This window comes from Choloepus didactylus, chromosome 17, assembly GCF_015220235.1.
Source record: "Choloepus didactylus isolate mChoDid1 chromosome 17, mChoDid1.pri, whole genome shotgun sequence".
NCBI lineage: Eukaryota > Metazoa > Chordata > Mammalia > Pilosa > Megalonychidae > Choloepus > Choloepus didactylus.
In genome coordinates, this window is record NC_051323.1 from 21326528 (window position 1) to 21341659 (window position 15132).

The 15132-nt window shown below is 42.1% G+C and overlaps 2 protein-coding genes across 2 annotated transcripts in view; both read left to right on the forward strand.

The window, feature by feature from the left end:
* The window catches only part of TGFA (transforming growth factor alpha), a 106040-nt gene that overhangs the window by 10059 nt on the left and 80849 nt on the right, over positions 1-15132 (forward strand). The window lies entirely within an intron of this gene.
* On the forward strand, positions 8495-11300 carry LOC119512653 (succinate dehydrogenase assembly factor 4, mitochondrial-like). The gene has a single exon (XM_037807461.1). The coding sequence runs from the start codon at positions 8968-8970 to the stop codon at positions 9289-9291; it is 324 nt and encodes a 107-aa protein (XP_037663389.1). The 5' UTR covers positions 8495-8967; the 3' UTR covers positions 9292-11300.

A 15132-nucleotide genomic window follows, 5' to 3' on the forward strand; every position in this document is an offset into this window, starting at 1 on the left:
TGAGCCCTTCTCACCTCGGGAGAGATTTCTCCATGATCATTTTTGCATTGGAGGAGTGCATCCCCAGACCGACTTGCTGTATACAATCCCTGCCAGCAAACTTAAACAATGACAGATGTTTTTTGCACATAGCAGACCTGGGTGTTATAATTAGGGTTTCAGGGAATGAATCATAAGTCCCCGAACTGGAATGAAAGCCAGCCTGGGGCCTGAGCATTTTTTAGGGATGTGAGGTAAACTCATAACTCACACAGATGGGCAAGTCTTCTGGATCTGGACTCTCCCTGAACCTCATCAGCCACTCCCCTGCCCCCCAAAGAAAACTCCAAAAAACAGCACACCCCTTGTGCTGGCCCCAGACCCAGCCACTTAGTCCTCGCAGAGCACAACGTGTACCCTCTCGTCTCCACCCACCTACGTGTGCCGATCAGGGTGCTCTTTCTCCACTGGCCCCACGTAAATCCCACTCATTCTTTTTCCAAAATGAAACAGAAATCAAATTCTACAAACAAAAGATCCTACCAAACACCCTGAAATCCTACTTACTAGAGACATCCTCATACTAGGGTAAACCGCCAGCCATCCCTCTTTCTGTGCGCAGATACACATATTTGTATGTTTACCTTGTTTTTTCTTTTCAAAAGTGGCATTTGGTAGATTCTGTGTTAAAATCTGCTTTTCATGTACAGTACATAATGAAAATATTTCTGTGACAAAAATATAAATATATCTATTGACCTATTATTTTTAATGGTTACAAAGTATTCTTTTGTACAACTATCATTCCTTATGGATAGAGAGGTAGATTGTTTAAACTTTTAAATATTTAAGCCTGAGATGTAAATACTCACAGCTAAACCATTAACAGCATCTTTTAATTATTTTCTATGGATAAATCCCCAGAAAAGAATGGTTACGTCAAAAGACATGCACTTTTTTCCTCTCTTTAATATGTTTTGACAACCTGTCCTCCAGGAAGTCTGTATAAATTTATATACTTCTATCATCTATGTGTGAATGCCTCTTTATCAACAAATTTGCTTGTGGTTAATTTTATCGTTTTTTACACTTTGCTAATTATGTTGGCAAAATGGTGTCCCATTGTTTTAATGTGTGATTCTTTGGCTTTTGGTAAGATTGAATGTGTTTTCATGTTTGACTGTTTGAATTTGTTTTCTTGTGAGTGATGTCCTTAGACCATTTTTGCATGTGGGTTAGTTGTTTTCTTATTGATTTGTAAACAGCTTTTAGAATATATGTATTCTATATTAAAGACATTTCCCCCATTTTGCCTATTAAATTTTCATGTGGTGTGTTTGAATGTACAGAAGTGTGGTTTTGCTTTGTTTTAATTTTAAGGATTACGAGCTATTCCTTTTTCCTTTATGATTTCTACTTTGGGTGTGGTCTTAGTCTTGGGGGTTGAAAGGCATATTCTGTGACCCCTTCATCTCTAATTTCTCCTTGTACCTTTATATTTCTACCTTTAAGACTTATCTTTTAAGGTCGTGAACATATTTTGGTGTTTGTGAGGTAAGGATGGGTATGAGTTCGCTCATTTTGTCATTTCAGGTGTTTTGGTGAAAAAGTTTGAGAAGTACCATCCCAGGTAGTTGACTAATTTTCAGATACTTGGAATAGAGCAAAAACAGTTGCCAAAATGAATAACCTCATCTTTAATGATTCATAAGCTTGTCCAGGATTTCTCAGTACCTTAGGATGGCCACATCCTTCTTAGCTGTGAACAGACAGGTACAGTGAGTCGAGTTTCCTTCCTGACTCAGTTAAAAGAACTCTGCTTTATATTAACTCTCCGTGTGGGGAAAAATATATAAAAGGCGTTACCCCAATTTCCTGGACTAGTGCTCTCTTAGGGTCAAGAGAATGGGGCCCTATTTTATTGAGGCCATCATTTCAAATAAATTCTTATTTTGAACTTTCTGTAGTCTGTAGAAGGTTTCAGAGAAGGGACTGGTTATGCACCAGTGAACCACTTGAAAGTTAAGAGATTTACACTTAAGAAAACAACATTGACTCAGTGTGTAATGTGACCTTATTGAGAAGTGTCTCTTTCCCCAAGTGTGGAACAAAGTAGAAAATAAAACAATCCTTTCAACTAAATTGGATTTTTTTGGATTTTAGATAAAAGGCAGGTTATTTTTTTTTTTACAGTAATAACAGAGGCTTTTGTAGTATCTCACCTGTCATCGCATGCGGGATATATCTAAGTGATCAAGCAGTAGCTGTGACTTTTGTGAACCGAGCATAAAATAGCATTTGGCTCTTGAATCACTGAATGGCTACTTTATTCACTTAATGCTGTTTTATAAAGCCAAAGAGATGGATAACGAAAATAAGGTCTATCAGCTCTCAGTGAGGGATGCTATCTATCGATCAGTCTATCTATCCATCCATCCATCCATCCACCCACCTATGTAAGTATCCATGTATCTCTATTTATTTAGGTCATTTATTTTTATAAATGGATTGTTCACTTCAGCAAACATTTACTGTGTGTTGGATACTCTGCTGGGCTGTGGCAAGATTAATTCAAAGATGACTGTGGCCTAATCCTTACCTCCAGCCCCTGAATTCCTTGCAGATTTTGGTCACACAGACACACAGACACACGATCTTTCACAGTATGGCACGAGAGACACAGCAGGTGCCTCGGGCTCAAGGGGGTGGGTTCTTGGTGTGACCCGGCGAGGACACTTCCTTGAGGAGATGCCCAACGCTTAGAACCCTGCCTGGCTTAGAGTAAGTTCCCTGGGTACTTTATGCATTGCACAAATTACTCCATCTAGACATCCTATGAGATATGGATGATTATCACCATTTTATCAGTGAGGAAACTGAGGCACAAAAATCTTAGGTGACCTGCCCAAGCTCCCAAAGCCAACAAGTAGAACAAGGGCTCTGACGGACATCACAGGAAGAGGACTCTTGGGGCCTGCCTGTTGCCCTAGCCTCTCCACAGCTCTGCTTCCCCATGTCAGTCACAGAAGGCTGTGGGTGCCGTGGGGCCCGCATTTGCTTGTGAGAGGGCTATATTGTTATAGGCATGAGACTAAATGTAATCAGACCTTCAGATAGCCGATCCCCTAAATACTCACCATGCTGAGAGTAATTGCATGCAGATCGAACTCTGGTTAAAAAGAAGTAACTCCTACTTCTGGATACTTTAGTGAAGAGGTGAGAGGCTCAGAAGTGGGATGATTCATACGAAGCATGCTATTTTGTTGTGGCCAGGGAATCTGTAATCATAAATTCATATATCCAAGGTGCCTGTTTGCATTTTTGCCATCAATTTTTTAAAAGCTATTTTTTTAGAGTGGTCTCTTATATTAATGCCGGCAGCCTGTTCCCAGTGGGTGACACGCACAAAAGTCCCAGCACAGGTGAGCTGCAGCCCCTAAGGCCCTTCTGCTGGGGTGCTGGCTTCACCTGCTCCTCACCACACTCCTAAGTCTCCCCAGTCACCATTTCTCCCAAATAATAACAGAACAGTCTTTAGCACTTGAACACTTAGTTCTTCACAGTCCAACTAAAGATAGACCTTGCATTAGCACATTTGCTAATAGCTGGCTTACGTTCAGACTCTTCATCCCCAATTTTAGCAATGACATGTACCCACAGAGGAAATAAAAACAGGTGTCTCACCTGATAGAATGGCAGGTGAGAACAAAAATAGTGTTTAGTGTTTCATCTGTATATAGGAACCTGATTCAGCTGGTAGCATTTTTTAAATGGCTTTTGCACTTCTGAATAAACACTTAGATATTCTGATATCTGGTTCATGTCTAGATCCCGTTGTTTGAGCAGTGCCATTCTAAAAATATTTGTTAAAGGTGTTTTTTATTCCCTCCTCTGGGGAAGATGAAGGAGTTGTATCCATTGGAAAACAGTGCATTACTAACATATGAATTAGCCAGTGGGACAGACTTCTCTTCTGCAATAAATGAGCTTTTGAAAAAAAAAAAAATGTGGGTTTAAAAAATCTGTAGTCTACTTCAAGGACTTATTCGATAATCCCTTTCTACAACAGTCTCTCCATAACTTGTTTGTAAATCTAAACCATTCACATCTCTGGTTTACTTAAAATAGATAGTATTCATTTCAATGACTAAAAAAAAGAAAGGTAAAAAGCATGTGGACTCGCTGGTGACTATGTATCAGCCCATTCGGCTGGTCCATTGTGGAAAGGATGTTGGGGAAAGAGTTGATGTTTCAAGGAGCCAGGACAGTAAACTCTTTGTGATTTAAACCCACAGACAGGTCCTTTTAAAATTTCATTGTTCTCAGGGCAAAGCACTTCTCTGTGTTTTCCACAGGTCTTTCCCACACTGCATTAGGGGTTCCTTGATGTTCATTTGCTTCACCTAATCTCTTAGTGACCCATGATCTAACATTTCTTCCTGGTCTAATTGGTGCTTTTTAGTTATAACATTCAGCAGAAGGAACAAAACAACCAAAAAAGTCCAACCTTTTAGAACAGAGCAGTTCCTTTGGGCCAAAACATCTTCATCTTTCAGTTTGTGCCTCAGAACCTGTGGAACCAAAATTGCGTGGAGCTAGTGAGTGATGATAACAAGGAAAAGACTTCAGGGAAATAAGCCTCTTGTTTTCCAGCAGTAAAGAAAATAACCTTGCTTAATCATTCATAGATGGGCCTTACCTACTAATGGGGAACAACACTTTCCGGCTATTTTCCGTTCTTCTGGGGGAAGGAACCACCTGAAGCAAGATTCTGCTCCACCTGGTTCAGCTCCAGCCCATGACTGTTCCCAGGCCAGGAATGGGAGATGATCTGCCTGCTGGGAAGTTCCCATTGCAAGGAGCTCCCACGAGTCTGCTCAGCAACGGACAGTTTATCTGAACTCCTGGCCTTGAGAAGTGAACTGCACGGGGTGGGAGGTGAGGGGTATGTTTGTGTAATCCCAGAAAATAGGCTATGATTTGCATCTTCCCTTGAAGAGACTTCATTACAGAAGGCAGGGCACCAGCCACCCTGGTGAAGGGGGCGAGGGTCAGCTGGAGACTGGTTCCGGCTCAGCCAAGGATGGCCCGCTGGGGTGCGAGGTCATCGGAGCCCCTGGTAAGCAAAGCAAAAGTGGAAGAATGGCCTCGCTGTTTGGCCCTGAAGATAAAGTCATTCACTTTTGTGAAAAAAGCATGTTTAGGCTTCCAATAAGATAATTTAAAAAAAATTAAGGAAATCTGGATTGTTCTAAACTACGCAGCTACGTGCTGTTGTTGGTTTTCTCCACTTTAATTTCTTTGGTAAATGGTTCAGCTATTGCTCTCACTTGTCTGTTTATCATCTGATGTGCTTTTTTTCAGAGCTTTACAGGGAGGCAGAACTTTTCTGAAAATCTGGGGCTTTGTATAAAACCTTTTGCTTTGATACTCTTTCATTCTGTCTCCCTTATGCTGGAGAGAAAAGGAGTCCACTTGCATTTTGTAGCCATACCAACAGATGTTTCTGGATGGCCCCTTACTCCATTGGCAGTAATTGTGGGCAAATGCATGAGCGTGTGTATGTATTCCATCCTGAGGGTTTATTTCCTACTTCATGGACTTATTTCACCTTTCTTCTTGCCCCTATTCTCACCTTCCAGGGTACCTTGCATAATACCTCACATTCAGTGGCTTACCATTGAATTTTATTGCTGATAATTTACCCCAGGTCTCCCTTTACTTCCTGTTTCTCTGTCTTGTCCTCCCCACTCTTTGTTAGCCAAACATTACTGACATAGGAGCAGATATTTTTTGAGCAGAGTGGGCAACAGTTCCCATCTTCTTGGCCAATTCTACTCAGTTGAAAGTGGCTGTTCAGAAGGATTTTGAGGCTGCATCTGAGTTCAGTGGGAAATGATGCCGCGATCAATTAGTAATGTCTGCTGCGGGTGCAGTATGGAGATGGCAGTATGCGTGCCGTGTATTTGCATTCCTGCTTGACAGGGTGAACTGTTTTTCTTAAGACTGAGAAAAAGACATGTGTTTCCCAGGAATTAGTTGAAGGTGTTCCCATTTCTGCTGCTTACATGTCATGCTTTCTTTTAAAATACAGACCTCTGGTTTTTCAAAGGTGGTCCATAAATCTACTGCCACAGCCACAGAGAAGTGCTTCTGAGTCCTGTTTGGCAGGATTCGCATCCCAGCAAGACAAGGAGTCTGTGAGGGTGTGGACTGGTATGTCCTGTCATCTTTCAGGACATACCAGGGCATTTACCTCCCTTCAAAGTAAGATGCAGAAAACCACAGCCTAATGCTGATGGGGAAGCTCTGTGGCCACATCCATGTCTGCCTGTCTTGGGACCTTTCTGAGTTGTTAGTAAGAAGCCCCAGGAGTGTTTTGGCTGTCTGATAGTCAGAGGGAATGCTGACTTCTGGCTTTCTAGAGGGAGGGCTCCTTTCCCTGGAGGACATGTGGCAGGACCTGGTGCCCCAGCCATCATCCCTGCATCGTCACACCCGATTAGTGCAGGGTGGCTCTCTCTGTTAAATTCTCCCTGTCAGGCACTGTCAGGGTTTGGAGGAAGAATAGAGGCCTGGTCCACACCCTCCCAGGACAGAGGAGGTGGCTGCAGAGGCAGGACATGCAGGTCATGGAAACCTAGAGTAGAGAATAGTCTCTGGGTTTGTGCCTCTGCAGCTAGTAGGTCACAGGTCAGAGCTGAGCCTGTCACATGGCTCCTTGCAGGCCCTTCACTTCTGAGCTGCAATGCTGTCTGGTCAGCCCTGGACGGTGGGATCTGTGCTGAGTGGGATTAGATTCTGCATGAACATCAGCAGAGGCTGCAGCACAACAGGTGTTGCCTGGGGGCTAACTTACCCTGGTTTTGTGGGTAAGCCCGGGCTTCCCTGGCACCTGCCTGGGATGACCAGAGGCAAAGTCTTCCAGTCTGTAGCATCCTGGAGTCTGTCAGGGATACTAGGCAGAACCCTGGAAGGGAAACTATTAATGAAACTTCCTTTAAGAAGTGCTAGACCAACTTGAAAGGTGAAATCACTGCCCTCCCCACTACATGGGATCAGACATCCAGGGGAGTGAATCTCCCTGGCAACGTGGAATATTACTCCCGAGGAGGAATGTAGACCCGGCATTGTGGGATGGAGAACATCTTCTTGACCAAAAGGGGGATGTGAAAGGAAATGAAATGAGCTTCAGTGGCAGAGAGATTCCAAAAGGAGCCGAGAGGTCACTCTGGTGGGCACTCTTACGCACAATATAGACAACCCTTTTTAGGTTCTAATGAATTGGGGTAGCTGGTGGTGGCTACCTGAAACTATCAAACTACAACCCAGAACCCATGAATCTTGAAGACAACTGTATAAAAATGTGGCTTATGAGGGGGGACAGTGGGATTGGGGGGGACCATAGGGATCACACTCCCGTTTGTCTAGTTTGTGGATGGATGAGTGGAAAGGTGGGGGAAGAAAACAAACAAACAAACAAACAGACAAGGGCACCCAGTGTTCTTTTTTACTTTAGTTGCTCCTTTTCACTTTAATTATTATTCTGGTTATTTTTGTGTGTGTGGTAATGAGGGTATCGGGGATTGATTTTGGTAATGAATGTACAACTACGTAGTGGTACTGTGAACAATCAAATGTACGATTTGTTTTGTATGACTGCGTGGTATGTGAATATATCTCAATAAAATGAATAATAATAATAAAAAAAAAGTGCTAGAACATCAGAACCAAACATAAGATTTACTTGTACAGATTTGACTCTCGTGGGAATCAAGCCAGCTAGTCCATTTCTCTAGACCTATGGTTTTTGTTTGTCTGTTTGCTTTATAATTTTTTGAGGGAGACAAAGTCCTCCAGCTGAAGTGGGTTGGAAAGGATTTTGAAGATGCCAGTGCTTGAACTGGCTTTGAAGGTTGGGCATGGCCTAGTGTTCTAGTTTGCTAACGCTGCCAGAATGCAAAACACCAGAGATGGATTGGCTGTTATAAAAGTGGGTTTATTTGGTTACACAGTTACAGTCTTAAGGCCATAAAGTGTCCAAGGTAACACATCAGCAATCAGGTACCTTCACTGGAGGATGGCCAATGGTGTCCGGAAAACCTCTGTTAGCTGGGAAGGCACGTGGCTGGCATCTGCTCCAAAAGTTCTGGTTTCAAAATGGCTTTCTCCCAGGACGTTCCTCTCTAGGCTTCAGCTCCTCAAAAATGTCACTCTTACTTGCTCTTGGGGTATTTGTCCTCTCTTAGCTTCTCTGGAGCCAAAGTCTGCTTTCAAAGGCCGTCTCCAAAATGTCTCTGTAAACTGAAGCTCCTCTCTCAGCTCCTGTGTGTTCTTCAAAGTGTCCCTCTTGGCTGTAGCAAGCTCGCTCCTTCTGTCTGAGCTTATGTAGTGCTCTAGTAAACTAAACAAGGCCCACACTGAATGGGTGGGGCCACACCTCCAAGGAAATTATCTAATCAGAGTTATCACCCGCAGTTGGGTGGGTCTCATCTCCATGGAAACACTCAATCAAATAATCACAATCTAATCAACACTAATATGTCTGCCCACACAAGATTGCATCGAAGATAATGGTGTTTTGGGGGACATAATACATTCAAACTGGCACACCTAGAAAGGTGAAGACAGGGCAGGGGAATGTCACAGGTGGGGGCAGAGTAAAGACGGGATCCCCAAGGGAACGAGGCCAGAGTGCACCTCCCATGCTCAGCTCATCAGGGAGTCCCAGTGGCTCCACCTAAAAGTTATATTCAAAATCCAACTACTTCACACGTCCTGCTACTACCACTCTCATCTTTCATCTGGACTACTGCATTCGACTCGGCTCCATTACTCCAGTTTCCACTCTGGCCTCTTTCGGCCTCTTCTGTCCCCAGCACCCACTGTGATCCTTCTAATGGCTTCATCAGGTGCTGCCATCCTCTGCTCAACACCTCCCAGCAGTTCCCCAATTGGGCCACCGAGCAAGCTGCGGAATCCGGTGCCATGACCACCTTGGGCCTTGCAGGACTGCTCAACCTTGTTCCAGCCACAGCCTGGAGAACCGCAAGATTACCCCTTTTGTGGCGTTCTTTGAGGAAAACGAGTTCTCTGGGAGGAAAGTCTGAACCTGCCAAACAATCCCTTAAGAAGCCAAAGTTACCAGAAGGTCGTTTTGATGTACCAGAAGGTTCCCATTTAGAGAAAGAACCACTGGAAAAATTTCCTGATGATGTTAATCCTGTTACCAAAGACAAGGGTGGACCCAGGGGCCCAGAGCCTACTCGATATGGAGATTGGGAATGTAAAGGACGTTGTATTGACTTTTAAGTCACATACAATTTTTCTGAATATGTACATCTGAATTAACTTATTTTTTATTTTATTTCTTACATAGTTTAAGGCATCTGATTTCTATAATGTGTTTAAAAATATATATGATGGCTTTGGAAGCAAATATGCTACTATAAATTGGGAAAGAAAATATTTCTACATTAGCACATATGACTTTAAATCTATTGAGGTATGGAAGTAATTAGAGCTGCAAACTTTTACTTCAACATTTTTCAGTTTAAATTAATTAATTGTAAGATGAAAATAATTTTTTAAATTCCATTACCATGTGCTAGGTAACAGTGACTTTTTAAATGTGAATTAAATAATGCATTATAGTTTGAGTAGGCCACAGTAACTGCAGAAAATCTTTTAACAAGGAGCTGGATTACTTGCTTCAAAACCTAGCTCCACTTCTTACTAGCCATGTGAACTTGGGTAAGGTACTTACTTTCTGTATGCATTAGTATCCTTATGTGCAAATTGGAAATAATAATAGTTCCACTTCATAGGGTGGTTTGAGGGAGAATTAAATAAATAAATATGTAAACCACTTGGGGCAGTGTATAACACATACCTCTCATTAACTGTTAGCTATCCTTAAATCATAAATATATTTTTCCAGGTATTTAGACTATCTGGGAAGGAAAATTAAAAAACAGTAATTTGAAATACTTCAGTCGGAATTGTTTTATATGTATGCAACACTTAAAAATAATTAGTTGAAAAATAGTGATTATTTGCTTGGGTGAACTGAGATGAAATATGTTAAGTTTGTAAAACATAAAATTCAGGTACAAAGGGCAAATACGAGAAAAGCAGGGAATAGAATCTGCCAATCTAGTCAGCTTTGATGACTCAAAAGCTCCTGTGCTATGGCCTTTGATAACTAGGTCAGGAAAAGTCAAGTCCAGTTTACAGATCTGGAATGAGGGGAGGTCAGGAATTGCTGGGCTCCCTTAGGTGTCCTTTGTTACAGGTCCTTGGCCTCATGTGGATAGAGATTGGGCCTTCAGCTCCAGGCTGCTCGTGGATTACCCAGGAAGAAAGGGTCAGCAGACCCTAGGGAAAGCAGGATGCCATGGGCTGATAATTTTGTGATATTATTTGAGAAGATTGTAAGGAGACCTATTTAAGAATATAAATTTTTAAAAAAGTATATCCTACCCAGAAACATACTGATAGTGTGCGAATAAGGACTAGTCATTTGGCCTCTATATCAATTGTCTCTTAGTGTTTGTTCTGATTGCAGTTACTGTGTATGTTGTGAAGTAATAACCACATTACTTTTAAAATATCCTATAATTTAATCAGCCTCCAATTAGCCCAGATTAGTAAAGGTTTTTATTAGGTTGATTCAAAAATATTACTTCAAATTATTTTGTATTGTATAGTCTTGCTTGTGTTTTATGATAGTCATCATTATATGTGATACAGAAAAGACAATTTATATACTTCAAGAGTTGATATAACAACCAAAGAGTTGTATTAAGATAATAGAATCTTTAACCTCTGTTGATAGTAATGTATTTCATGACAGTTACCGAAATATTTATGGTCTTTATTTCCATCAAACATTAACGAAAAAACTTGAGAACTCTCAGTTTGGAACACGAGATGATGTGAGCTTTATGGAAATCTGTTGCTCAGATCTCATCCTTCAAAAAGAAAAGTTGACTGAGAACCCCAGCTGCTGCCCTTTGGCATCCACTGCTATGTTCTTACTGAGGCCATGCTCCCCCCACCAATGACTGAGCGTATAGATGCTATTACTGCCAACCCTTTCCTGGGATGGGTGAATTTGGTTCAACAGCTCCCCATAGGCCTGCTCAAAACTTTTTTAGGACTGTGCTGCAATCCAAGACTTCCTACCCAATTCTCATTTTCTTTCCTCTCCTTCACAGTTGTCAGATCCTACCTGCTCCTCCCTTTTATCATTCACAGATATGTCTCCCAATACATCTCTTTCACTTTTAATCCAGTCTTGGCATCTGTTTCTTAAAGAACCCAAAATAACGTGGATGATTTTTTTTAATATTTTTATTATGAAAGATAATATATGTTATATATTTCAGATTATTTCAAATATATATATGTTAATATATACCAAAAAGTGATAACTTTCAAGTACAATTTAACTAGTCAGAGAGTAAATTTCAAAGGATGTTATGGGTTACAGTTAATATGGATAATTTTTAAAACACACTTATAAGCAGGTTTTCAGAAAATGTCACTGGCTTTTTCCAGTGTAATCATAGTTTAAATTATTTTACATTGCTTGGTGTTATGGATTGACTTGTGGCCCCCAAAAAGATATGCTGAATTTGTAATCTCCAGGACCTCAAAATGTGACCTTATTTGGAAATAAAGTCATTAGGCATGGAATTGGGCGAGTTAAAATGAGGTCATACAGGAGTAGGGTGTCTCTTAATCCAGTATGACTAGTGTCCTTATAAGAACAGAAAATTTGGACAGAGAAGGGACAGCCATATAACAGAGGCAGAGACTGAATTATTCCACAAGCCAAAGATCACCATGGATTGCCGGCAAGCCAACACCAGAACCCTATAGACTTCAGAGGAAGTGTGGCCCTGCCAACACCTTGATTTGGACTTCTAGCCTGCAGAACTGGGAGACAATAAAATTCTGTTATTTTAAGCCACACAGTTTATCATACTTGGTTTCAGCAGCCCTAGCAAACTAAGACTCTGAGGGAATTCTGGGAAATAAGTTGAGCTTTGATATGTAAGACTCATACCATGAAACCTTGTACATAATAGGTATTTTGGTTGAATCGAATTATGTCCAGCATTTTCTCTTTGTTTGATGTCAGTTGCTGTGACCTACCATCAATCAAAATATAATGTTAACTATTGAACTTTTAAGAACAAACTTAAAAGCCATATTCTGGTAGCTAATAACAAATATTAGTTGGATGGCTAGAGTAGTTTACAGGGAGCAAGTTTTGTAATAGCAGTTGTTAATGATGTGTCAGCAATTTTAATAATTTCAGAAGAGTAATTTTTTTTAAGGACAACATAAGAATGGCAGTGGGCAATTAATCAATGTTGATTGATCAATTAGGAAGGAAAGTAAAATGAAGGTATATGTATCAGAGTGCCTGGAAAGTTCATTCATTCAACTGATTCACTTAATCAATGTCAGTTGCCCACTTTGTGCCAGATACTATGTTAGGCTCTTCAAATTTGATGATGAATGAAACAGAGCCCCTCCCATCCTGGCATAAAGTCTGGTGGGTTTGATTTGCATTTAAGAACAGTTCCAGAAGGCAGCTGAGGACTAAATGCCTTACAGGTACTTCACCCCAAACAAACCAAAGGGAATTTCATAAGTTTGGTGAGACTATTCCACTTTTTGGGCTTTTGGTACTAAACGACTCTTCAAATACCTGAATTTTCACCTCTTTAAATCAAAACTGACTCTGTGGAATATTTATTAATTAAGTATTCATTCCATGATCAAACATGTTCTGATTTTGCTGTAATCCTCCCTGGACATTGATCAAGAAGATATGGAGCAAGCAGAGTGATATAATTAAGATTCCTGGACATATAAATAGCCCTGAGAAGAGCATTTTCTGGTGGGCATCTATCTCTGCACAATACTGGAACTAAAGCTGCCACACCTTCACTAAGCTAGGAATGGTTGACCTGAATGAATTATAAAGATTATTGTACTATCCGTGAATGTGAGACTGTGTTCTTGTTAATATTAATAAATACTTAACATCAAAAAAAAAAAAACAACAAAAAAAAAAACACCTCCCAGCAGCTGCTCAGCTCAGAACAAAATCAGACTCGTGGCCCGTCTCAGGACGTTCGTCTGCCCTGGCGTCCACAGCCCCATTTCCCACCATCCCCTGCTCCAGCCACACCAGCCATCTTGCTCTTCCTCGAACAGGCTGAGCTCACTCCCACCTCAGGGCCTTTGCACTGGCCATTCCTTCTGCCTTGGATGCTGTTCCCTGAGGTATCTGCAGGACTGGCTCCTTTATTCAGGCCTCTGTCCTAATCACTGGTTCGGAAAGGACCCTGTGGTGACTCCATCAACTCTCAGCCACACACACTTTCTCAGGATGGAGAACGTGCACCAGTGTCTACATTATTTCTTGGAGAACTGTCACCACAGAAAAATTCTAAAAGCTTATTCTTACTGACAGAACCTAGATCCACAAACTCCTTATAAAGTGCTCACCCTAGATTCATGAACTCCCTATAAAGTGCTCCTGCTTGAATAGAAGTTAAAGTGTAGCCTTCCTTGGTTCCGACTCCCTGGACTTCTCTGTGGAACCACCTGGTAGGTTTGGCTTTAAAAGGAACTGAATTCATTTAGCAAGTGTTTATTGAGGCCTGTCAATTTGTCAGGCACTGTTTGGGGCAGTGAGGGTACAGTGAACAGAAAAACACTATCCCCTATTGGTCCCAAGGAGACAGAAAACAGACAAATGAATATACTATACAGTGGCAGGCTGTGCACGGCTGGGAACAAAAATAAACCAAGGGATGGAGAGTAAGCCCCTTTCTCCATTACCTTGCACGTAGGTTTTCACAGAAGGGTGACGCTGGACAGCTGAAAGATCCCCAGCTCACTCTCAGGCCTTTCCTGCCTGAAGTATAAGAACGGACCAGAAGAGGTGGATTGAAAGGAGTTCATGGTAACTGTGGCTTTGTGTGAGATGATGAAGGCTGTGATTGAAACCCACTTGGGATCTCACTCCTACGTGTAGCTGGAGGTCAAGAAATTGAATTAAATGACCCTTTTGCATAACTCATGTATTCTCCCTTGGCCACAGAGCTATCAACTGGCTGGCAACGGATAGAAAATTGTATTTATCACTTATCCCTGACAGAGGCCGCATGTCTAGGAAATGTCATCAATTTTAGGTTAGAAGCCGCAGAAGCAAGGCCAGTGGCCCTGAAGTAGGGTCCTGGATTTCCTTGGTGGTTTGAAGACTGCAGGTTCCTGACTGTACCTCCCAACCTCTGTATCAGATGACGTCCCAGGGAGACCTCTCACCCTTCATCTATACTCCCTTCCCCTGCCCTTGCCCAGCTAATCCATGGCCCTTATCCACAGGGAAAGTGGTCCTCCTCTGCTTCTTCTTGTCTGACCTGCTCCCAGCTTGAGCATGAGGCTCGGGGTACGGATGGCCCAGCCCAGTTGGGTTAACCACCAGCCAAAACTGTCATCTCTCCTTCCCTCCCCCCAGGGCCACCGTCAACACACGTTTATTGAGCACAGCCCCACGACACATCTCATGATGGATGAGAAATAATTGTGCTCCTTGCCCTCTCTAAGCTTCAAACCTAATAGAATTCATAGCGCAGGCAAAGGCTGGCCAGGAGGCGAGCGCAGCTGGTTTGTCTTTATACCCAGCTGGGCTGGTGGGGCAGCGGGTGAGGCTGAGAGCCGTGGCACTCCACAGAAGGCTTTTGGTCCGGGACTGAGCCGTGGCTCCTTTGCATTTCCAGAAAAGTGCAACCCAAGCTGCGTGCACCGTGGCCTTCCTAGAAGGATACTTGACTTGGACTTACAGAAACAATGTGACTGGACGTCTCCGAATGCTGAGAAAAGACTTGGCTTCCTAGAGTTGCAATTGTCAGCTGATTTGGAATCCTAAACCACTTTCATTTAGGCGAATCTGATTTTTTCAGTCAGTCCTTCAGAAATACACTGACTACCAATGATCCAAAACCGTTTTTTTATCTGAGACTTCGATGTGAAAGGCTCCCACCCTTATTCTTTCTGTCATCCTCCTGCTGATTTCTCTCTTCTGCTTAGTACTAAACCAGCCTAGCAGAGCATTCCTCTTTTCTC

Coding starts and splice junctions, on each gene's coding strand:
- LOC119512653 (XM_037807461.1), top strand. CDS start 8,968: ATGACCACCTTGGGCCTTGCAGGACTGCTCAACCTTGTTCCAGCCACA.